General features: G+C 53.5%; 8 protein-coding genes across 8 annotated transcripts; 3 read left to right on the plus strand and 5 right to left on the minus strand.

Moving 5' to 3' along the window:
- Positions 1–2502: 2502 nt before the first annotated feature.
- J4E92_008040 (uncharacterized protein) lies at positions 2503–3842 on the minus strand (the record flags this gene model as incomplete). Its single annotated transcript, XM_051499397.1, has 2 exons — positions 2503–3059; positions 3110–3842. 2 exons carry the CDS (start codon positions 3840–3842, stop codon positions 2503–2505), a joined length of 1290 nt encoding a protein of 429 aa, XP_051350180.1.
- Positions 3843–4991: 1149 nt separating this feature from the next.
- On the plus strand, positions 4992–6759 carry J4E92_008041 (uncharacterized protein; the record flags this gene model as incomplete). The annotated part of the gene is made up of 5 exons (XM_051499398.1): positions 4992–5170; positions 5314–5748; positions 5798–6010; positions 6059–6488; positions 6553–6759. 5 exons carry the CDS (start codon positions 4992–4994, stop codon positions 6757–6759), a joined length of 1464 nt encoding a protein of 487 aa, XP_051350181.1.
- A 1081-nt stretch (positions 6760–7840) lies between these two features.
- Positions 7841–10258, plus strand: J4E92_008042 (uncharacterized protein; the record flags this gene model as incomplete). The annotated part of the gene is made up of 1 exon (XM_051499399.1): positions 7841–10258. One exon carries the CDS (start codon positions 7841–7843, stop codon positions 10256–10258), a length of 2418 nt encoding a protein of 805 aa, XP_051350182.1.
- Positions 10259–10808: 550 nt separating this feature from the next.
- On the minus strand, positions 10809–11606 carry J4E92_008043 (uncharacterized protein; the record flags this gene model as incomplete). Its single annotated transcript, XM_051499400.1, has 1 exon — positions 10809–11606. The coding sequence occupies one exon, from the start codon at positions 11604–11606 to the stop codon at positions 10809–10811; it is 798 nt and encodes a 265-aa protein (XP_051350183.1).
- Positions 11607–12968: 1362 nt separating this feature from the next.
- Positions 12969–16648, minus strand: J4E92_008044 (uncharacterized protein; the record flags this gene model as incomplete). The annotated part of the gene is made up of 4 exons (XM_051499401.1): positions 12969–13738; positions 13792–13857; positions 13913–14550; positions 14865–16648. 4 exons carry the CDS (start codon positions 16646–16648, stop codon positions 12969–12971), a joined length of 3258 nt encoding a protein of 1085 aa, XP_051350184.1.
- Positions 16649–16908: 260 nt separating this feature from the next.
- Positions 16909–17694, minus strand: J4E92_008045 (uncharacterized protein; the record flags this gene model as incomplete). The annotated part of the gene is made up of 1 exon (XM_051499402.1): positions 16909–17694. One exon carries the CDS (start codon positions 17692–17694, stop codon positions 16909–16911), a length of 786 nt encoding a protein of 261 aa, XP_051350185.1.
- Positions 17695–18519: 825 nt separating this feature from the next.
- Positions 18520–19468, plus strand: J4E92_008046 (uncharacterized protein; the record flags this gene model as incomplete). The annotated part of the gene is made up of 3 exons (XM_051499403.1): positions 18520–19107; positions 19155–19361; positions 19418–19468. The coding sequence occupies 3 exons, from the start codon at positions 18520–18522 to the stop codon at positions 19466–19468; spliced, it is 846 nt and encodes a 281-aa protein (XP_051350186.1).
- Positions 19469–20073: 605 nt separating this feature from the next.
- Positions 20074–21657, minus strand: J4E92_008047 (uncharacterized protein; the record flags this gene model as incomplete). Its single annotated transcript, XM_051499404.1, has 2 exons — positions 20074–21261; positions 21307–21657. 2 exons carry the CDS (start codon positions 21655–21657, stop codon positions 20074–20076), a joined length of 1539 nt encoding a protein of 512 aa, XP_051350187.1.
- Between the last annotated feature and the right edge of the window lie 14 nt (positions 21658–21671).

Below are 21671 nucleotides of genomic sequence, written 5' to 3' on the forward strand. Positions count from 1 at the left end.
GCGATGACAGTGCCAGCGCGATACGTGGATGTTAGTCATAGAGCTGCAGGAGCGCTGATTTCTCGACATTGGCGACTGCCCAGGTGGGATGTTCGCTTTGATTCGAGCTCTATTATACACAGTTGGGGCAGGCGCGAGGTAGGCCCATCAGATGGAGATGCGAGGTGCTGGCTCCGATCGGAACCCAATTCCGAAGGCGAGACCGAACCTCCGCGCTCGCACATCCTTGATCCTCAGCCATCACACTCCTCACGCCGCCACGACGTCCTGCAATGCACGCAAGTCGCGATTTTTCCTCTAACAGCATCGCAATGCTCCTTCCAGCTATCGAAGCACTCTCGATGGACGTTCTGTCCGCACGAGTTCTTACACCACACAAGGTCTTCCCTGCCCCCCGGCGCGTCCCCTTTCAGGGCATCACAACAGATAGCGCAATCCCCTTCGATCTTTTGCCTGCGCACCTGCATCAGGTCACACGCTTCGCATGAGCGCTCTTCCCAGTCACCGCGACACACAGGACACGTGAAGTCCCGGTGATCGATGTAGCATTGCTTACGCCAATCCTCGAAGCATCTCTTATGGAGAGTCCTTCCACATGTGGACTCACACCACACAACCTCCGACCGATCGTATTGGGAGAGAAGGTCGCCTTCTTGACATATGGGGCATTCGTCGTCGAAGGGCAGACGGCGGGCATGCGAACGCGCACAACGGGGTGTTGAGGTCGTGAAGCCTGGTGATACCTGCGGCACAGTCACGCTAGAGGCCTCGCTGGATGTTTCGCTGAACGTTTGGCCCGGTACCTCGCCGGACGACTCGCTGGACGATGCGCTGGACGATGCGCTGGACGATGCGCTGGACGATGCGCTGGACGGATGTTCTCTGCCGACCGCTGTTGGTCTTCGCGCATGTCGTGCTAGCCTCCGCATCATATAGGGTGGGTGCGGCACCGTCGGGCTCGATGCCTCGCTGGACGAATCGCTGGACGAATCGCTGGACGAGTCGCTAGACGGCGGTCGCGTGCCTGCAGTCGTTGGGCTTCTTACTCGATCCGACCCTGCGGTGAGAACAGGGCGAATCGGTGCGAAGCTCCTTCGGATGCGCAGATTCGAGAGGATATCCGGCGGCTGTGAAGACGACAAAGGCGGATCGATCGATCTCGTTAGACGAGAAACACGAGACTCCAACTGCGCCATGCTTTCGTTGGCAGCTTGACGAGCCGTAAGCTCCTCGAGGCGGCGATTGACATCACGAAGCGATTCTTGTAGCGCAGCGACCTCTGCACGTGCAGCAAGCTCTGCCTCCGATGTTGCGACGACTGAGACATTGTTAGATGGCTGCGCTGTATGGTGGGCAGTAGAAGACTTACCTATCGCAGACCCAGGCCGCTGCCTCACCCGCTCCGACGCCGTCCCGACCCGTTCGTCTACTCGGTCATGCCTAGGGAACGCCTCCCACATCCGCTTTATCCAACGGTCTAGCATCTCGTCGACTTGGTATTGGTGGAAACGAACACACAAGCCATGCTCAGCAAGGCGCTGAAGTTTTGGCCGGAGTCGCTCAGGGTCTGGACTTTGGTTCGCCAAATCAGCCAGCAATAATTCGACCCTGTATGCGTTATCTTGACGTATAGGCATGCGGCATTTGCGGCCACGTGAGGGCGCCCATCCAACGCAGCGGCCGTCGAGGGAGAGCTTGAGCACCGCTTCCGGGTCCCAGCGACGGCCAGTCGCGTCGCCAACGACGGCTCTAGGATTGGATGTGGAAACAGGCATGCTTGAAAGAGTATGTATGGGGCAAATGCGCAATGGTATGGAAGGTAAAGTCGTGATGATGTGGAGTTCTAACGCTGGATGGTGTCGCCCAAGTCTATATATATTCACCAGCGCCGTCTTCTTTGACGCTCACAGCGCCTCTCCGGACACTGACATACCTCCGCTTGCGCCTGCTGAATCTGGAAGACCATGGTTGTGTTCGACGCTTCTGAGACGGAGTAGCTGGCCAGGCTGCAACCTCTCCGTCCCTCACTGGGCGAACGCTAGGCGCAGCGTAGCATACCAGGTTCTTTGTCGCGTAGGAGCGAGGCCGCGCGCCTGTGATTTCATGCATCGTCTTCTGTCGAGCGTGGGGTAAGTTATAAAGTAGTGTGGTAGCGAGGCTGTGCGGCACAGTCGATCCCAGCGGCTTCCTGGAACGACATCCGTTTCTGGTCGCAAAGCGATAACCGGCTACCGTTGGACCAGACCATTTGGAAATCGGGACTTGAAGCGAAACGCGCTGGAGTCTGGACGATGTGGCTGCGAAGATGCATATCTTTGGGTATTTCGATACATCCGCATCCCACGCCAAAGGAGAAATCGAAGGTGCGCGCTCTACATTAGTATCAAAATGAAAGGTTGGTTCGATCTCAACGCGTTGTAGACTTCTGGGTCATTCAGTCTTGTCGTTTGTGGTATGTAGGTGTCGAGCATTGTCGTGACTTGTTGACCGCCGCATCCCTGCCTACGGAGTCTTCGACGCGCCCTCTTGCATCATACGCCTTGCGTTGTTCAAGTCATTCGATATCTCGTGGTCCCAAATCCACGCCATCCTTGTCTGCGCATTGATCCGCAGCGCTTCCAAATCGTCGCCGACGCCTTCTCCTTCGAACTCCCATAGCATACCGGCTTCCTTGCTGGTCTTGACCAGCTTTTGGCTACGCGGCCTTCTTACCGAGTCATATGCGTGGAAGACCTTCCCGAGGCCGGTCTTCGCATGACACTGCGATAGCAACTCGCTCAGAATGTACACATCTTCGATACACATTCCCGCACCTGCGCCTTGATGCGGTGTCGATGCATGAGCGGCATCGCCCACTAGGCAGATCAGCGGCTTAGCGCTGTAGTAGATTGATGCAGGTGGGTGGTTGAAGAGCGCCCAGATATCAGGCTTTCGGATGTTCTGCATGATCTTGCGCACAGCAGGGATCCAATGCTTGTAGTCTTCTAGCATGTCCTCGCGGGATGTTTGAACTACCCAGTTCTGATCTTCCCACGTGGGTCGCGAGGAGAAAGCGACGACTGCAGGTACGTTAGCTACGCGGGTTGACGGGCGAGCGGAGTTGTCGTACCGTTGAACAGCGTGCCGTTCGCAATAGGAAATGTCAGCACATGCCCGTGATAGCCCATATACATCTGCGGCGTTCTTGGTGTCTCATTGCCCAGGATCTCAACCGCCTCCGACATGGGCAGTAGTCCCCGATACGCATACTTTCCTGAGAAGACCGCCTTTGCTGCGTCTGAGTCGCCCAGGACGATAGATCGCACGCGACTTTTGATCCCGTCGCACCCAAGCACCGCACTGTGCTGCGCGGTGGACCCGTCGGCAAAGTGCAAAACCGCATCGCCAGAACCGTCTTCTGCTTCAGTAATCTCAAGTACCCTCTTCTTGAACTGCGCGACTCCATCCGGTACCAGCTTGACCAGCTCGTCAAGATAGTGAGCCCTGTGCACGCCCCCTCCCGGTCCCTTCCTTCCTGGTATCACAAAGATCTCTTCCCCCAGTTTGACATTCTTCTTTCTTTGGTCTCCCACGCGCACGTGGAACCAGTTCGGTGGGTCGGTAACCGTGTTGCCTTTGCTACATTTAACGAATGCTTCCGCGATGCGTGGATCGATGAGGGCCATTGTGCGGACCATAACTGGGGAGAAGCCGACACCTGCGCCTATCTCGCCAAAGGCTTCGGCGGACTCGTAAAGCGTGATCTTAATCTGTGGACATTTGGTGAGAAGTGCGATAGTCAATGTAAGGCCAGCGATGCCGCCGCCGACGATCGCGATGCTCATGGGGTTTCGTTCAGTCATGACGGTGATAGGCTGGGGATATTCCAGATCTGGTAGCGAAGGACACCAGAAATTGGCTGTGATATGGAGGACGTGGTAAAAGTCGCTGACAACATACTTCACACCTGATGCGAGCTAGCTTCCACTTCCAAAACGATACTTCGGGGTACAACTGCAGCTGCTTGGTGGTAAGATGACCCACATCAGAGGTGGGGCAAGCTTATGATACTTCAGTGCCATGAAGACGCGGCACGGCAAAGCTTGCATCGCTTTCGAACCGGTGTGTCGCCTGGTTAAAGACACATGCGCTAACCACCTGTACGGCAATGAAGGTGAGAAGACATGCGGATCGGCCATTGTGTTGCAACGTGCTTACCGGCATTCAGTGAACTGCCGCTTACTACCGTTCAATGCCAAATCCAGACTTTGCGAATTTACTGATAATGACAAGATCTTTCACGACGATATATTCGCTTGGGGAAACGAAAGGTTAGGACTGCGCCCAGAGAGTCTGGAGCGCCGTTGGACATTTGGCGCGGGCCGCTGCGGTGGGGTTGCCTCCTCCCCGCCGAAGGCGCCGTTGTGGATCTGAACTCCCATCCCGAGCCGGCTAACTCGTAATGTAACGGTATACCGCAGGACTAGCTTCGAAAGAAGCATTACCACCGACGGCTTCATATAACGATAGGTTGTTGATCCATTGTTTGTATAGTCAAGTCGCGAAGGATGCGGAGAGGGCTCAATTCCGCGCGATGGCCTACCCGCCCCATGTCGGACACTTATTCCATGTAATGCCCGCGCATCCTCCCGCCTACCACAGCCAATCACAAGCATCGCGAAGTAGACGTCGTGAAGAAGCGCAAAACTTCCGCTGATCCTTCTCAACAAGACGCTGCACATCAGGTCATGACCGAAGGCTTCACGGCTCGTAATAGAGGCTTTGTGCTCGTCTTGGAAGTTCTCCGGCAGTCAGAGCTCGAACAGGGCGAAAGTGCGACGCGGTGAGGAAATATATATTGCCCGGGCGTAACTCGAGTAGCCTTTCGTCTGGTCTGCAGTAACCCTTGACCCTGCCCACATCGCATAACGAGCTCTTACTGATAGTCGACCTTAGTCGGCTTCGCAACAATTATCTCACCCCTCCTTCATTCTTCATCACACTCCGTCAATATGACAGACGCCAGCATTGTCGAGAAGGGAGTTCGCGTCCACGACTCACCGGTATCTCCAACGAGTTCGACATCAGAGAATGGCTTTGATCGCGCTGCGGAGAGGCGACTTATTCGCAAGCTCGACTTCAGAATCTTGCCAGTACTGTGGATACTTTACCTGGTAAACTTTATCGACCGGTATGTATGAATGGAAGACCTGTGATGGGCTGGAGCCTACATCGACGTTGGGGCACCTACTTCGCATGTTTTCATGTTGATGTAGCCTGTAAACCTGTTCAGTTTCTTCCCAGGTTGACGTGCTATGCTGACTCGCTCTCAAGAGCCAACATAGGGAATGCAAAGATCCAGGGCATGGAGACAGAGCTGAACCTCATCGGCCAGAGATTCAACATCGCGGTATGGGTTTTTAATCTGGGTTACCTCGTCGCTGGCATCCCGTTGCAAATCGCTTTCAAGAAGTATGGGCCTAAGAGTCTTTGCGTGATGATGTTCTGCTGGGGCATCACCGTCATCGGATGCGGACTCGTGAAGCGATGGGAGGAGCTTATTGTCTGCCGTCTTCTGGAGGGCATCGCCGAGTCGGCTTACATCTCGGGAGCGGCATACTTGATCGGTGCATACTACTCGAAGCGCGAATACTTGACCCGTTACGTGTTCTTTTGCACTGCGGGTATCGTTGCGGGTGCGATCAACGGGTTCGTTTCCTCGCTAATCGCACGCATGGACGGCACCTCGGGCTATGGAGCGTGGAGATGGTTAGTCAACTCTGGAGTCTTACGACGGATAGCTGCTGACGTGAAGTAGGATCTTCATCATCGAGGGCTGTGTGACTATCTTCGTCAGCATAGCATGCTGGCCCGTCGTCCCTCCGTTTCCCGAGCACTGCAAGTTTCTGTCTCCCGACGAGAAGGCGCTGATGCTCGCACGCATCCAGGCTGATGGCGGCCATGTAGCCGACGATGAGATATCGTTCAAGAAGGCGCTACACTTTCTCAAGGACTGGAAGATCTGGACTGGGTGAGTAGCATGCATCTTCTTGCGCATAACTGAACTGATCATGACCAGCGTTCTGATGAACATCGGCGTTACTGAGAATGCAAACTCTCTCGCCAACTTCCAACCTACCATCCTCAAGGGCCTCGGCTACACCGCCACGCAAGCGCAGGTCCACACAATCCCTGTGTATCTTGTCGGCGCCGCCTTCTCCGTTATCTTCGCGTACATGAGCGAGTGGCTACAGCGCCGGTATCTGTTTTACGTCCTGGGCTGGGCAGTTCTCGCGACAGGTCTCATCGTGGAAATTGTGCACCCGTCCAACCCGGCCGTGCGGTATATGGGCATGTTTTTTATTGCCTCTGGATGCTATCTCGCGATGCCGATCTCGATCATCTGGGTCTCGATGAACTGCGGTTCTGGGTACAAGCGTGCCGTGGCTATTGCTGCGATCATCAACTTCGGTACTGCAGGTGCTTTCATTAGCTCGAATGTCTTCCTGGTAAGTTCTGACTGTACGAAGTGCATGTGAGACATATACTGACTTCGTACCCCTAAATGTGCAGTTCAAAGAGGCGCCCGTGTTTCGCACAGGGTTCAGTACCGGTCTCGGTCTGGCTTGTATCGGTGTTGTAGCTGCGACGGTGACGTTCTTTGGTTGTAAGAGGGAGAACAAGAAGCGCGACGAGGCGAGGTTGCAGATGCCGGAGGTCCTTGACCAGAGTACGAAGGCGCTGGGCGATGATCATCCCGACTTCCGCTTCGCGTTGTAGGCCGGACACGATGGTTTGGGAAGGTACCGTTGGCATGTAGAATCGGAATGAGACGACAATGGAAAGGCGCCGTTCGGTAAGCCGTAGAGCAGGCGACTCTTCGTGAATGAAGACGTCCCCATGTCCTTCCCAATCAGTGCCTAGTGTTTCACCGAGAGGGTGCGAGCTGACGTTAGTTGACTTGAGATTAGCAAGAGATTCTATGACGCGGTCGCGTTACGTGAGGCACTACGACGCGCGCTGCCAGATGCTGTGATGACGCGCGCTGCGTACGTCGGTGATGATAGCATCACTACGTACTCACGACGATGAGCTTGCAATATAGATGGCCGCACTTGTCGTACAGTCGCTGGCTGCCGAGATGATGGCGTTGAAGTGTTAATGGCGGTCGGATGGTGTGGTGTGTACCTGAGAGATGGTGGCCAATCGGCGGTCCGACGCCAAGCAATTGCGGCGCGTCATCGCGGTGTTCAACACCACGGCTTCTCCACCACAACGACATCTGCAGCCTCACGAGTATCGACGTTGAGCCGTCATTAGTGCTGTAATACGCAGGCGCTTCTGCGTCACCACAATGGCTGCAATCTGGTTCCTTCCTTCGCCTGGGCCTACGCGATATGACAATTTTTTGCTAGCTGCTAAGAGTCGGCATAAAAGCCGCGACACGATAGGCGCTTGCTTCGAGTTATTAACTAAGTGCATGATAGGCGCACGCGCTGGGTAGCTTGTGAGTCGCGAAGGCGTCCGGACTCGGGACCTTGTGCATCCGAAGCTACAGAAGGCGTCCGGACCCGGCCTCTGTGCATCCGACTTTCGACGTAAGCGCTAATGGATTCTCTGCACAACAATATCAGGGCTACAAGGCTGGAAACTTCTATGTAACACCAAATCATTGGTGGATATACGTACCTGTGCGCAAGCATCTTCCAAGATGCAGATTATTGTACCGAGGAGGGCCGTGTACGTTTTTGGTACGCTTGACGCTACAAGAACTTTGCTGACCCCGTGTTAGAAAGTTAAGCCCCTACCTTCAAATTTCATGCCCTTGGTTCAACTTCCAGTGCACAGTAGATGCAAAAAAATGGCCGAAGTAGCGACACTTTTCAACGAAGATTGGGAGTTCCAACGCTCTGGACAAACTGGCTGGAGCAAAGTACACCTTCCTCACGATGCTATGCAGGTAGAAGGGCGGCGGGAGGACGCCCTCGCTGGAACTCATGGCGGATTTTATCTTGGCGGAACGTACAAGTATCGCAAAACATGGCAAGCGCCTACTACTCTGGAGTCCAAAGTGGTCGCTTTGAGTTTTGATGGTGTTTACCGGCACAGTCGCGTGCTGGTGAACGGCACAGAAGTCGGCGGTTGTCTGGCGGGCTGGACCAAGTTTGAGGTTCGCGTAGACTCTTACCTGAAGCTCGGCGAGAGGAACACCATCGAAGTACATGCCGACAACAGTGAACAACCTAACGCGCGCTGGTACACTGGAGCCGGAATTCATCGCAGCGTTCATCTCATGGTTCGAAACCACAATCTGCTTTGCAAGGACGGGATCAGGCTGGCAACGCTCTCCGCCAGTGGAGTTGCTCTTCTCACATTCGAGGTCTTACTCAACAACGAAAAGAAGGATGACGTTGAAGTATCTTTCGAGCTTTCGAGAGGAGGAAGGAACGCGATCCAGTGGACAACAAAAACGACAACGTCTGAGCTGAGACAAAACTTCGAGTTATCGAACCCAGATCTATGGTCCGCTGAGACTCCGAATCTCTACGACTGCACTGTCGTCATCAACGGCGATCTCTATAAGTTCAAGTACGGTCTGCGCACTCTGCAGTTGAAGCCTGGTCATGGATTCCTGGTCAATGGCCAGACTGTGAAGTTGCGTGGTGGTTGCATACACGCAGACAACGGTATCCTCGGCGCAGCATCGTTCAAAGCTGCGGAACTGCGGCGCGTGTCGATCATGAAGAAGAATGGCTTCAACGCTATTCGTATGTCGCACCATCCATGCTCAGAAGTCCTTCTACAAGCATGTGATGAGGTAGGCATGTACGTCATGGATGAGTTTGCCGACTACTGGTACCAGGCAAAGTCTAAATATGACGATTCCAACACCTTCAACGAACGCTGGGAGTACGAAGTTGCTTCTCTTGTGGAACGAGCTCGTAACCACCCTTCAGTTGTTATGTACTCATTGGGTAACGAGATCACTGAGCCAAAATCCGCCTACGGACACACGATCGCGAAGAAGCTCCTGGACCTCACGCACAAGCTGGATCCATCCCGACCTAACACTATCGCGCTCAATCTTACGCTGGCCCTGATGATGTTTTCAAAAATCCCGCCGGGGGATCCAAATACTCCTCCTGCAGATAACAAAGGCGGTCTGGGGGATTTGGTTTCCAGCAATTTCTTCAACATCATCGCCAGCATGTTCCTCTCATTCATGCGGTACATCCCAAAGTTCAATCACACCAATGTTGTGACCAGCAGACTCTATTCGTACATGGATGTTGCGGGCTACAATTATGGAGATATCCGGTACCAATCAGATGCCAAATTACACCCTTCAAGGATGATGCTCGGTACCGAAACCTGTCCACCTGATCTTCCTAGGAACTGGTCCAACGTTGAAAAGATTCCGAACCTAATAGGAGACTTCATGTGGACTGGATGGGACTACCTTGGCGAGGTAGGCATTGGTGTGCACGACTATGAGGCAAGCAGGTTTACCCCTATAAAATTGTACAAGCCTTGGCCACATCTAGTAGGGGGTTGCGGCGCTTTAGACATCACTGGCGTGCCCAATGCTTCGGCTTTCGTAGCCCAAGCGTGCTGGAAACTCCTGTCTCAACCCGTAATTGCGGTACGTCCATTGGACGTCTCTAACTTGTATTACAAGGCGACGCCCTGGCGAGATTCCGATGCGATCGAGGGCTGGGGCTGGAAGGGTTGTGAGGGCCAGAAGGCTTACATTGAGGTCATCACTCAGGAAGAGGAAACAGAACTTTTCCTGAATGGCCGCTCGCTTGGGCGCGCAAGTAGCAACCAAGCCAACAGATACACCGCTAGATTTTCGACAGCTTACGAGCCTGGCGAACTTCTTGCTGTTGCATACTCTGGCGGACAGGAGCGTTCGCGCTCCACGCTCCGCTCCGCTGACGTTGCTTCAGTTAGGATTGTCAACGAGAAGTCCGGTGAACTTGTCGCAGACAGACAAGACCTAGCGTACCTGGAACTTCAACTCGCCGATCAGGAGGGAAACATCGAGATGAACGACGACGATACCCTTACCGTCGAGGTACATGGAGACGCCACTCTGGCAGCGCTTGGGTCTGCGTACTATAAGAATCTGGATTCCTTCAACGGCAATGCTCATAGAACATGGCGAGGGCGAGCCTTAGCAGTGATACGTTCCGGGAGTAGGTCTGGAGACGTTGTCGTTACTGTAAGCAGCGTAAGGCATGGATCTTCGTCGATTACAATCAAGCAGAGAGCTTGAGAGTAGCGTATCGTGCCGGTGCACAAGGTTCTCTAGTGTAAATTGGATGTTCAACCATCCGAAGAATTCCCAGAACAAGGACGTCTTCTAACAAGAGCCGTTTCCATCGTTCATCTTCGAATATATGTTAACTAGCTGTTAGCGACCTTACAACGATGTAAGTGGTTTCGAGAGTAAAGATGCTGCTTGTCGTCTTTTGTAAGTGATTCCACGGCACCAATAAAGATTTGCTGTGCGAGGAAGACATATCGGCAGAGCATAGACACTTTAGACGGTGCAAATATGAGAGCGTGGTAGAGCATTGAAAGAAATTTTATCCATCATCATCATCATCATGTAACTAGATGAATGCCTCAGCCAGCCTTAACTTTTCGCCTTCTGGACATAGCTGAATACAGCCTGCATTGAGCTTTCAAACTTCCACCTACACTCATGTAGCCATCGCAAATCAAAACTCCTCATCACCTTCTTCCCCACCGCTTCATGAACTGACTAGCTGTTTGCAAGCCCTCACTGCGTGCGTCTGACATTCTTCTTGCAGGCTGGAAGTTCAATGAGAGTCAAAAGCGCCAAAGCGCATCTTCTTCCTGGGCGGGGACTCCTTTCCAGTGAGCTCCTGCCTTTTTCTGTTTGGCCGCATGCCCCCTTCATTGAGACGCTCGTCGAAATAATCGGTGAGATATGTCTTGATGTTCTGAGTCCAGCCCTTCTGACGACCGGTCGATGCGGATATGTCATCGTCTCGATAAAGGCGAAAGAAGAAAACGTCCTGGGCTTTGATGGGAACTGGGTAAGATAGCTGGTGGGAGTGAGCGATTGGATCGATTGCACCGTCTATTACAGTCTGTATTGAGGGGGGTGAACTTACCTTGGTCACTGGATGGCGGTTGATCAGTTCGTAATACTGCAGACGGTCGGCGCGCTTGAGGTTATACCGGACCACTACTCGTGTCATGCCATCCTTCAGCGGCCAGACTGGAATGTTGTCAAGCTTGAGAACTGAGCCAACTGATGAGCCTTTCTTGATCTTGATGGCTTTGAGGTTGTCGAGAGCCGTCTGCGTCTCGGTGTCGTCACCAACAGGCTTGGAAGCTTGTTGGCGCAGCACATCGGCCCTGGCTGGTCGAACTCCAACCCAGAGACATAGATCGTTGAATGAGAGGTTGTTGCCGATATCCTCTTCTTCTTGGGTGGTCTCGACCACGTCATCTACCCGCCGGCTGGTGCTTCCTGCGTTGCTCCAGTTCTCTACGCAGAGCAATGTGTGATCTGCGAGGATTGGTGCTTCGATACCGATGAGAGCGGAATTGAATGCATAGCGGTATGGAGAGTGGGATACGGGCTCCATATTGTGCTGAGGTCTCTGCGACGTGAGTGTTGTAGGAGGATGGAGAGCAATCCAGTGTTAGAGTGAGTGCTTATATACACCCTAGCGTCCCCGCTAGCAGCTGCCACAGCAAATGCGAGGTCACTTCTGCCTTCACCTTTACCTGGCTATCTTTGGCAATGGAATGAGGCCTCCAAAATGATCTCCTGGCTTTGGTCTTGTAGCTCTGAATTCATTAAGTTGCCGTTGCAAGCAACGGTATATGTATATGTACTAAGTATGGGTGAAGGAGCGCCTTCGGTCTTGGTAAGTGAGTTCCAGGGCTGTTCCAAATAGACGGTGCATTGAAAGGGTTGGCGTAGAAGCGCAAGTATGCTGTATGACGCCTGAGCATGCTATGGTCATTAGCATCAACTCATACAATTAGGCCATAGCAGTTTGATGTTACCGTAATAATCGCTTGTCTTATCTTATTAGCCAATTGGTAGCATGGAGGGTGTGAATATATTAGTGACTTGTTTACCGCCTCGCCAGCTACGGCAACGGTCCTGGCGTTGGACTCATACCAATGAAAACCACTCCAGCTTCACACCCCTCTTCTCCAGCTTCTCCGGTTCAAGACCGCAATGTGAATGACTGGGAGCTAAAATCATCAGTAACACTTGTGATTCACAACAAGATTTGAGTCGGCCTCGTGTCCTCGCAATTGCCAGGGAGAACTGTCTATCGCGACGTGATAACCAAATCGAGGAGTCTGGTCGCTATCGTCAAAGGTTCTCGCCGTCCTAGGGTTGTGCAGGTTATCAGAAAGCAGATAATCTCGCCGTGTGAAGTGTAGTGGCCGATCCAGCTGCAACTTCAGCACGTCGCGCAGATACACGGCCAGGGCTTATACCACGCCCGATCCTGAGTCAATGATTGCAGGATTTCTGCTTGGACGCGACAGGTTCGCACAACTTGCTCATGACGCGAGCGCGTCCTCATCGGACTTATGGGTCATGGTTGTACTGGTAGGAGCGCGTCGTTCGGTCCAGGCGCGTGTCATCGAGCGCAGCAATGAGCGGCCTACCACACTCATGCTGGTAGGGGATCGAGAGCGGGCACGGCGTGGAGTCGCAAGTCAGAAGGGTGACGCGAGTGTTGCTGTGCAGAGTTCGGCCCTGCCGTTGGCGTGGCGGCGCTAGCGTCCACCAGGGAAAAGCGCGAGCCCCTATGACGTCGGGCAGCCGCCTTCCTCATCTTCCAGGAACCACACGCGTACCATCAACATCATCTCATGCGACATTCCCGAGGTCTGTTTCTACATTTGCGACTATGTGTACAACTATCGATTATCCCGACGCCACAACCGTCCCACCAGTATCCGGTTCGCTGTGAATCTATCTAGAACGGATCCGGATTGCGCCACTGACGACTAGACACGAGATCAATCGTCGCAGGGCAGTTCGGCACGCCGAAAGGAACATAGCCGCCCACCGTCCCATACTCACCATGGCACCCCTCGAATACATCCTTAGCGTGAGCCCATATGTCCGACAGCGAAGCCTCGCACTTTGACCAGTCGCCCTTGTAGTGGACTTGGACCGCACACGTCGTTACCACATTCGCCCACCACCTTTCGCCGGGCCTCTTGTGAACCAGCTGCACCTTATTCCGATCGAGACCCTCCAGCGTCGCAAAGGCGGCTACACAATCGTCGTACTGCGCAGACTCGCTCGTAGTCTGGCAAACAACGTCGTCTATATTAGGGTGGGAGAAGGCGAGTTTACCAAAGTCAGGCTCAACGGGTGAGTCTTGTTGGTACCACTCCGGGTAAATCGACGTCTTGTACTGCTTATCCGAAATTGCTTCGCCGGCGCCGCCATCGAGGTCGACATCTTCCAACTCAAACGCCATATTGTAACGGCTTGGGGCGCCCGGTTCGCCGTTCTCAATCGCCTGATTCTCTCCCTTCGTTTTCGCAGGACTCCATATGCGTGGATACGCGGGGTAGACCCCAAACTTCTTTTGCATGTACCGCGCGATGGCAAAATAGACATAGTTGTCGTTGGTTTCGGCCGCAGCTTGAACGTCCCTCGCCGCCAGTAGTTTTGCGCGGCCAGACTTGTACGTGAAGATTGCCTTGCCGCCTATCATTTGCTTGGTGTCGTGACCTAATCGTGTCAGTCGTACGTGGGAAGTTATAACGATATGCTGTAACACTCACATCCCCCCTGACAGATTTCCGTCTTGGAGTCGTTGACATGTAGTAACTCGTGGAGAGCGGTGCAGGCTATATTCAGTCATCAGCAAACGAGAATTGGTCGCAAGTTGAGCATGTAGTTCACCTCTGCTTCGCATATTCCTGGTGTTTAGCCTTAATTGGCCAGTCGGGTCGGCGATGATTCTCTTCTCCAATTCCGCGTGGTCCTTGAGAGTGGAGAAGAATGCCGGGCAAAAGTTGATACCGTCGTATGTCCACGAACCTTTTTTCGTGGGCATGTAGTAAGCAGAAGTCGAATCGTCACACTGTTTCGGCTCCGGATCGTCGCAGTGCATTTCGATATAGCGTTCAAACCACCAGTCGGCCCAACCCCGCCCCCATGACGCTTGAGTGGCGCGGTAAAATGTATCATAGATTCGCTGTCGGTATCCAAGGTTTTCGCTCGGTGGACCCCAATATTCAATTGCCGCTCGAGTATCGAAGTTGATGATCTTGTGCCCGCCGCCGGTATTCGGAAGGAGTTCGTCGCTATCGTCAAAGGCCGCATTAGCGAGCATTACGCCATCCAACCACGCTTGACGGATGATACGCTCTTGTTCTGCACTACATTGCGAGTTCTTGAATATGGGGGTAGTCTCGATACCAACGTTCTGTGCACTGCAAACTTGGAAGAGAGACGTCAGGAGGCTGAAGAAGAGGGCCAGCAGTACCTTGGAGGAATGCATCGTCGCGAGCTTGTCTAGGGGTTGGTTGTGACCGGTGCTGTTGAGTCGATTAATATGCAGATGGGGTACGTTGAGTGTATATCAAAGATCCGGGCCGTGCGCTCTTTCTCTTTTGCCTTGACCCAACCCTTCACTTCGCGATCTCACTGCGCTACCCTAAAAGCGGGGCAATGCAGTGATATAATTATCTATGCCGAACCCAGCCTGCCTAATCCAGTACTGCGGACTACAGCGTAAGTCATAAGGGTGAAGAGGTAAGGAGAGTGTTAATGTAGCAGGCACAACATCCTATAGACTTACAATTGAAGGACCTCCAGCTCCATGTAGCCGTGATAGCTACCTATTCACTACAGTTCGCCATGACCAGCACTTGTTGTCGTTGCCCGGTCCTGTATCAGGGACGCAACATTCCTTCCCATCTTACAACTCATCTCAAGTGATGACGTAACTTCACCCCCACCACCAAGCCAGAAGACACCCTCCGCTACCTGAATGTCTCCTGTCACACCCCTGCCGTCACCAAATTTCGGAAACGCTTTGCTCCATTCTTGTCGATGAACCCAGCTGAACCCGATGTCCGTCGCATTCTGTCCCTCCTCCCAATCCTTTCCAATCATTGCAGCAAGCTCGCCTTCTGAGATATACTCTAGAGACACTACACGGTATAGGTTTTCGTATTCAAACTTACGGTTCCCGCATTCATCGCTGTCGTAATGATCAGGTCGTTCAACCCAAGGCTCCTTGCGCCGAAGTCGGTCTTCCCAATAAAAGCCCATATCGTCCCACATAGATAGCGAGATCAGGCTGGACTCTGCGGATGTCGTTAGAAGGCGGTCTGGGATGTCGAAGTCAGCGGATAAGTTGAGATATTCCGGTCTGAAGGCATGCTCCGTAGCAAAGTAGGTAACGTGCGCTGAGGTATAACTTGGTGGTGATAAGAGGTTCTTCGGCAGCGAGCCTAGATTTTGGAGGCTGTCAGGTAGTGGACTCTCATGAACCAGACCCGCCAGCACGACTACATCGAACTCGTGGTTTTCATGTAATGTGACATCTGGTGCATCCGCGATTGAGAGTTTGTATCGTCGATCTTGGCCATGTTCAATTCCAACTACCTCGCTTCGCAGTTGCAAGTCCCCTAGTGAGGCGTTTATCATTGCGCCTACAAGCCGTATGTTGCCACCAACTAAAGATGTTTCCTTTGACTCTCTGCAAGCCATCATCGCATCGATAGCACTAACCTGCGTTAGATCAAGAAAGGAGCGCGCGCGTACACATGGCTCGATGACCTCGATCTGGAATAGCTTGCTGATACCAAGGCCTGTAAGATAGTCCGCAGCGGAGAGTTTTGCGATGTCGCCATGCAGACCTACCCTTCTGAGCTCTTCACCAACGTCGCTGAATCGGTTCGTACGTCCAAAATGCTGGAATCTCTCAGTCGTAGTATGGACCGCTCGCCGGAAGAGTGCAGGCGAGCTGCCGTACTCGTAACGCATGTGGATACGTCTCCAAATCGATGGAGACGTGAAGTCGCACGAGGCCTGCAGCCCAGGGTCTAACTTCAGATCGTTCCAGTGGAGGAGACGCAAGGTATTCCATACGGACATGTTGTTGGACCATACGACTGGTTTCACAATCCAGAGCAGACCGTGCTCATCTAACCATTCGCTCAGTCTCAAAGCAAGCAATGGCTTGCCGATAATTTCCTTGCCGTTCCAAATGCCTGTTCTTCTAAATGGGTTGTAGAGACATCCCAGAAGCGACCAGCAACCTTTCTTGTCTAGGAGAGTCAGACCCAGCTTCTCAACGCTTTGCGTGATGCATGTATCGTCCGTAAAGAAACTGGCAGCGCCGGTTTCGAGAATGGTCCGGTTTTGGGTATCCGGTACTGGGAATGAAGCGACTCGTCCGCCGATGCTTTCGCTAGATTCGAAGATCGTGATCGAGAGTGGTTGGTCCGGAGGAGCATTCTTGCGTAAATGGTACGCTGTACTAGAGCCGCTGAGCCCTGCGCCGATGATGGCTATCCTCGTCTCCTTTCCAGGTGCATCTTGGTGTCCTGTTTGACGGTCGTTGGTAGACGCGCAAGTGAGTGTAGCGAGAAGCGAAAGTAGAGCGCAAAAGATCGAAAGCGCCATGGTGGAGGTGCAGTGGAGTGGAATGGATGTGCTGAGGGAATTGTTAGTGGACGCGGTGTGCGACGATTCACTGGCCTCGTACACGGTAGGTACGACCATGACGTAAGCGCACGTGCTGCACAACTGAAGGCAAGCGCGCCTGTATCAACCTCTCATCCAGATCTACAATGATACAGCAGAAATATCTACCAGACTTGTAAGACCGCGAAGGGGAGTAGATTGCGCACGTTCTTCGAGGCTCTTGCGACCCTCCGCGCTATTTATGAGCTCTTGTTGGGGTCCTCGAGACACGTCTCCACCACCTTCTTTGTGCCTTCCTCATTTTGCAGCTTTAGACTCAACCGCTCCAACCGCTCCAGCAACGCCTTCTCAGTCTCCCTGAATCTCTGCTCCTCGGCCTCATCATCATCGTCGCTACCAACATCTCCCGCGGTTGGCGTCTTGTCACCCTCTCCACTTCCCTCGATCGCCACGACACCCTCCTTGTTCTCCTCATCTCCAATCGTTGCAGAGGCACTCTCATTCGCCGCAGCAGTCCTTCTCCTCTTCACCTCTTCTGCTCTCTTTAGGCAGATATCTAACCTCCTCAGACTACTCTTAGGCCACGACTTTTTATAATCATGGCCTCTTTGCGCTGTTTTCGCACCCTCCGGCAAAGTCACCCAGTCCAGCTTACTCTCAACGTGAATGTGTATATCCGGCTCCATGAGCGACGGGAAGTCCAGCGTGCCAACTCTCAGCTCAACGACTGCCTCACCCAGGTGGTTACTAGCCCAAAGCTGGACATGACATTGCGGACACTCGGCATACCGATCGACAAGGCCCGGTTTAACCTCTCGGCTCAGGAACGAAGGCTTCGTCGGAGACAGAATCTGGATGTTGTATAGCTCGATGTTCAAGCTAAGGTAGAAGGCGCTGCCGGTCTGCTTTTGGCAGTCCATGCAGTGGCAGGCGTAACAGTAGAGCGGGGCTGTAAGGAGCCTATAGCGGATGGTATTGCAGACGCAGCCGCCACTTAGCGCTGGGAACGGTTTCGACGTGGACATATTGGTGCTCGTGGTGCGGAGTCGGTCCGGCTGGAATGGCAGTGATTGCTAAGCTGGAGGCGGGGTGACGCGTGGGAGATCAAGGCTGTGCCCAGGTGACGTAGTAAGCGACCAAGCCGCTAATGGGCATTTCGAGATTAGCGTTGATCTTCGCGCGGAGACTTCCCGAGGTCGCGACTTCACGACACTGCTGGATGAGTCCACCGGTAACATTCGACATTGATTCGAGGACTATCACGATGAGCGACGACCTCCTTCCAAACTAGCTCGCTGGGAAGCATGATGACACGGAGATTGACGATCGAATGAGGGCTATCCAATCCCACAGGATACTCGACGACTTGACGCTTGCATGCGGCAGAGCACAGCGATTTATGCCGTCAGTTCTCTACGATACTACCAAAAAGCACATGGTCTACCCACATGGCCCTGAGCGAAGCATGCACGTGGGAATTTCGCGCGACTGCTGGAAATCGCATCTTGCAAGGAACCCATACTTCATGCTGACGGCTACAACCTTACGCACGTTGATGGAACTACAGACACCAGGCCTTTGGAAGTCGACAAAGTGACCAGCGTCCTCGTGAAGGGGTTTCTGAGGTAGCCATTGCTGCATACGCGGTATATTGTTTCTCACTAAGGAGAGTATATGTAGCAATGTATTCTTTGAACAGGAACACGGGATGCACATCTACGCGCAGTGGCGTGCATGTAGGCGGTAATCGAAGTATTCTGTCATCCTCTGGTGGGGTCATAGATGATGTCGCTGAGTTCTGTTAATAGCAGGAAGAGCTCGCGGTCGACGAGAAGGATCTGCAGTCCGCCATGGGCTTCTGTACGAGGGCGGAGCAGGAATCAGGCTTCTCTGTTCTCGCGGAATATACCGAGAAGCAAAAGGCGGCAATGCACAAAAGACCCATCGATCTGAAGAACGCCCGCAACATGTTCGTCGAAGCGGTAGTCGCCGCCAAGATCAAAGCCATGGAGCTCGGAGAAGAAGACAGCAATGAGGCTAAATGTCTCCCAGGTTGGGCCGACATTGACGACACAGACACACAAAGCGCAAGGTTTTCTCAGCAAATGATGATCTGGCTCATGGAGACGGGATTCGAGAAGCTGGCCCTGCTGGTGATGACAGGGTCCAGTTCAGCCTACAGCGAAGCCCATGACCAAGTGAACATGGCCGATGTAGCCGACGACGATGCAGCCGAATTCATCGAGGAAAAAGAAGAAGAGCAGGAGCGGAAGAATGAGCAGGCTGCAATTGCACCATTCATTCAGGAAAAGAAGACCAGCAGGACCAAGAAGAGGACAAAGCACCAGATTTTTCTCGATCGCGTGGCCAAGATGAGCGACTATGACGTTTTCACGCCCCGATGCAACAAGCTCCTGGAGCTTCATCACAATATCTTGGTAAAGCACCCGAGGAGAAGATAATCATCTAGAGCTGATTCTACAAGGCACTCATCATCATTGCCGAAGCCTTCCGCCGACGTCAATCTGTTGATATTTCGATTTACTCTGGTGTCTTGAGCACAAAGGAGAGGGATGACCTCTTGCACAAGTGGCAGACGGTGTCGCATGGGACGACGCCCATCGGCTTCCAAGCCAAGGCTGGTGGAACTGGGCTGACCATCAACGAAGCGTCGCAGGTTATCTTTGTGGAGGTAAGTGGATTCCATGCAATACTGATACTAGGAATATGCTAACCTTGACTTTGCAGCCCTGGTGGAACTCGCTCGATACACTGCAAGCCGAGGGACGAGCCATCTAAATCGAACAGGGAAAGCTTGTTCACGTCTGGGTGCTGACCTGTGCTAACAGCTTCTCGGACGCAATCATCAACACTGGTGCACTGCGAAAGCTGAGGATCATAGAAAAGATCATGGCCGCGTTACGAACCGCAAAGGGAGCCGAGGTGGAGACCCCGCCACACGTTCCGCAGTTTGGCATGGTACCGTATAGTCCCTACACGCGATTCAGAGAGATCGATGCAGAAGCGATGTGACAAGAAGAGGAGAAACAGGCGAGAGGAGCGACAGAAGAAGACAAGGCTGAAGAGGGTGAGGAGAGGCCTAGCAAGAGGCCCAGGCTCCCAGAGGGCGCGTACGCCGAAGATCATGGTGCGGTTGAAGGTCTCGTAGGGCTCATCTTGCAACCAGCTTGCACCCCATATCAGGCGGTCACAACTACGCAGTCGTCCCCAGAAGACCTTTCTCGAGATGTGGTGGGGAATACACAACGGAAGCTACGGAGCTCGCAGCAGTAACTACATCAATTGCTTGTGTTTGAACGTCAGCATCTCACAGACAAGCTGGCATGTGTGAGCATCCAAAGGTACATGTACAAGATACTTTGTTACATACTATACACCCGATCCTACACAGTCGCGCTCTTAAAAGCATCCCGCGGTATCGACATGGCAATCCCGCTCTTGAGTGTCGGGCTATCAAACGAACTCTTCAGCCCGTCCTTCTCTTCCAGATACTCGCCCTCCCTCAGATTTAGCGTATCCATAATCCTCCCAACCTCATTCTGCTTCTCAACCTCATACTCCTCGGCAGAAAGCATCAACGTCTCGCCGCGCGCCTTGTTGATCTCCAGAGGCTCGTGCTCGATGGCTGCGGGCCACTTGCCGGCTGCATAGAGGGCGTCTTGAATGTCGGCCCACCGTACGCTCACACCCTCAAGTGTGTAGGGCTTGACGGGCGGTGTCTTGAGGGCTTTGGGCAGGACGGAACGGGCAATGTAGTGGTCGCGGGATCCAGCCTGGGCTTTTGCTTCGAAAGCCTGCTCGAGGGTGGTAATTTCAGCGCGATGACCTGCGAGAATCTCACGATCCAGCTCAAGGTCTGCCTCGGAACGTGTAGGATCGGGGTTGTCGAGCGCCTCCTGCAGGGTGCGGGCCTGGAGTTTCAGTTCATACAACTTCGTCTCAGCACCGAGTTCGTTGGCTGGCGCCGCTCGCTTGGTGAGATCTTCTTGAAGGTTCTTGAACTGCTCCGCTTTTCGCAGAGCGTACTGCAGCTTCCCCAGGCGGGTCTCGAGGCTCTCCTTGGCAGCCTTTATGCTCTTCTGATCGGCCTCGTTCTGGTGGTGCTTCATCTTCAGCTTGTGGTCCATGGACCGTATTTGGCCCTGCAGCCACTTGACGTTATCCGTGGGCTTCGCCTTGGCCAGCCCCGCATTCGCCAGAGCATCGATCTGCTCCCACCGCTTGTCGAGGAAAGTCGATACTTTCTTCTCCTGCTCTGCCTGCTCTTCCGCCGTCTTGGCTCCATGCGTCTCTTGTATCCGCAGCACTTCCGCCAAGTCGGCGCTGGTGTTGGCGCGCTGGTCCATGATCTTCTTGACCCTCGTCTTCTTGTCCATGCGCTTGAACTCGGGGTTCGTCTTGTCCCAGGCCGTCTCGTGCAGTCTGCGGAACTCGCGTAGCTTGCGGAAAGCATTCTGGCCTTGGCTGGGGGTAGGGAAGGTGAGGACGCAGTGGGGCACCCATTCGTCAGGACGTAGGGCGGGCGGCTTCGAGTGCTTGCCAATGAAGGGAAGTTGTTCGAGGTGGTGGTTCTACAACATTAGCATTGGAAGTGTGAGATTGTGGCTTCTACATACATCCAGTAGTTCCTGCAGCGAGTAGATGATCTGGTTCGACTTGGTGTTGCGGAAAATGTAGATGATCTCGCCGTGCTTGGCAGTGCCTTCCGGGTCCACGACGTCACGAAGAGTGTAGGGCTTGACCGGTGAGATTACGTGCTGAGCAGTCGCTTGTCGTCTCGCCTTTTCGTTTACGACGGTCTGGATGCGGAGGTGCTGCGGATTTGATTGCCTTTCAACATATGCAGCGATCTGCTTTTGCATATGCGCAACATGCTGAGGGGTGACGCGGCTGGCGGCGGTAGGACTGGCGAGGGAGATGGGTTGTAGTGGCGGCTTGTACCGCAGCCGGGTAAGAGCTCGAGGCATGGCGGCGGGTTGGT

The sequence above is a fragment of the Alternaria infectoria genome, assembly GCF_024043175.1.
Source record: "Alternaria infectoria strain BMP 0036 chromosome Unknown scaffold_15, whole genome shotgun sequence".
NCBI lineage: Eukaryota > Fungi > Ascomycota > Dothideomycetes > Pleosporales > Pleosporaceae > Alternaria > Alternaria infectoria.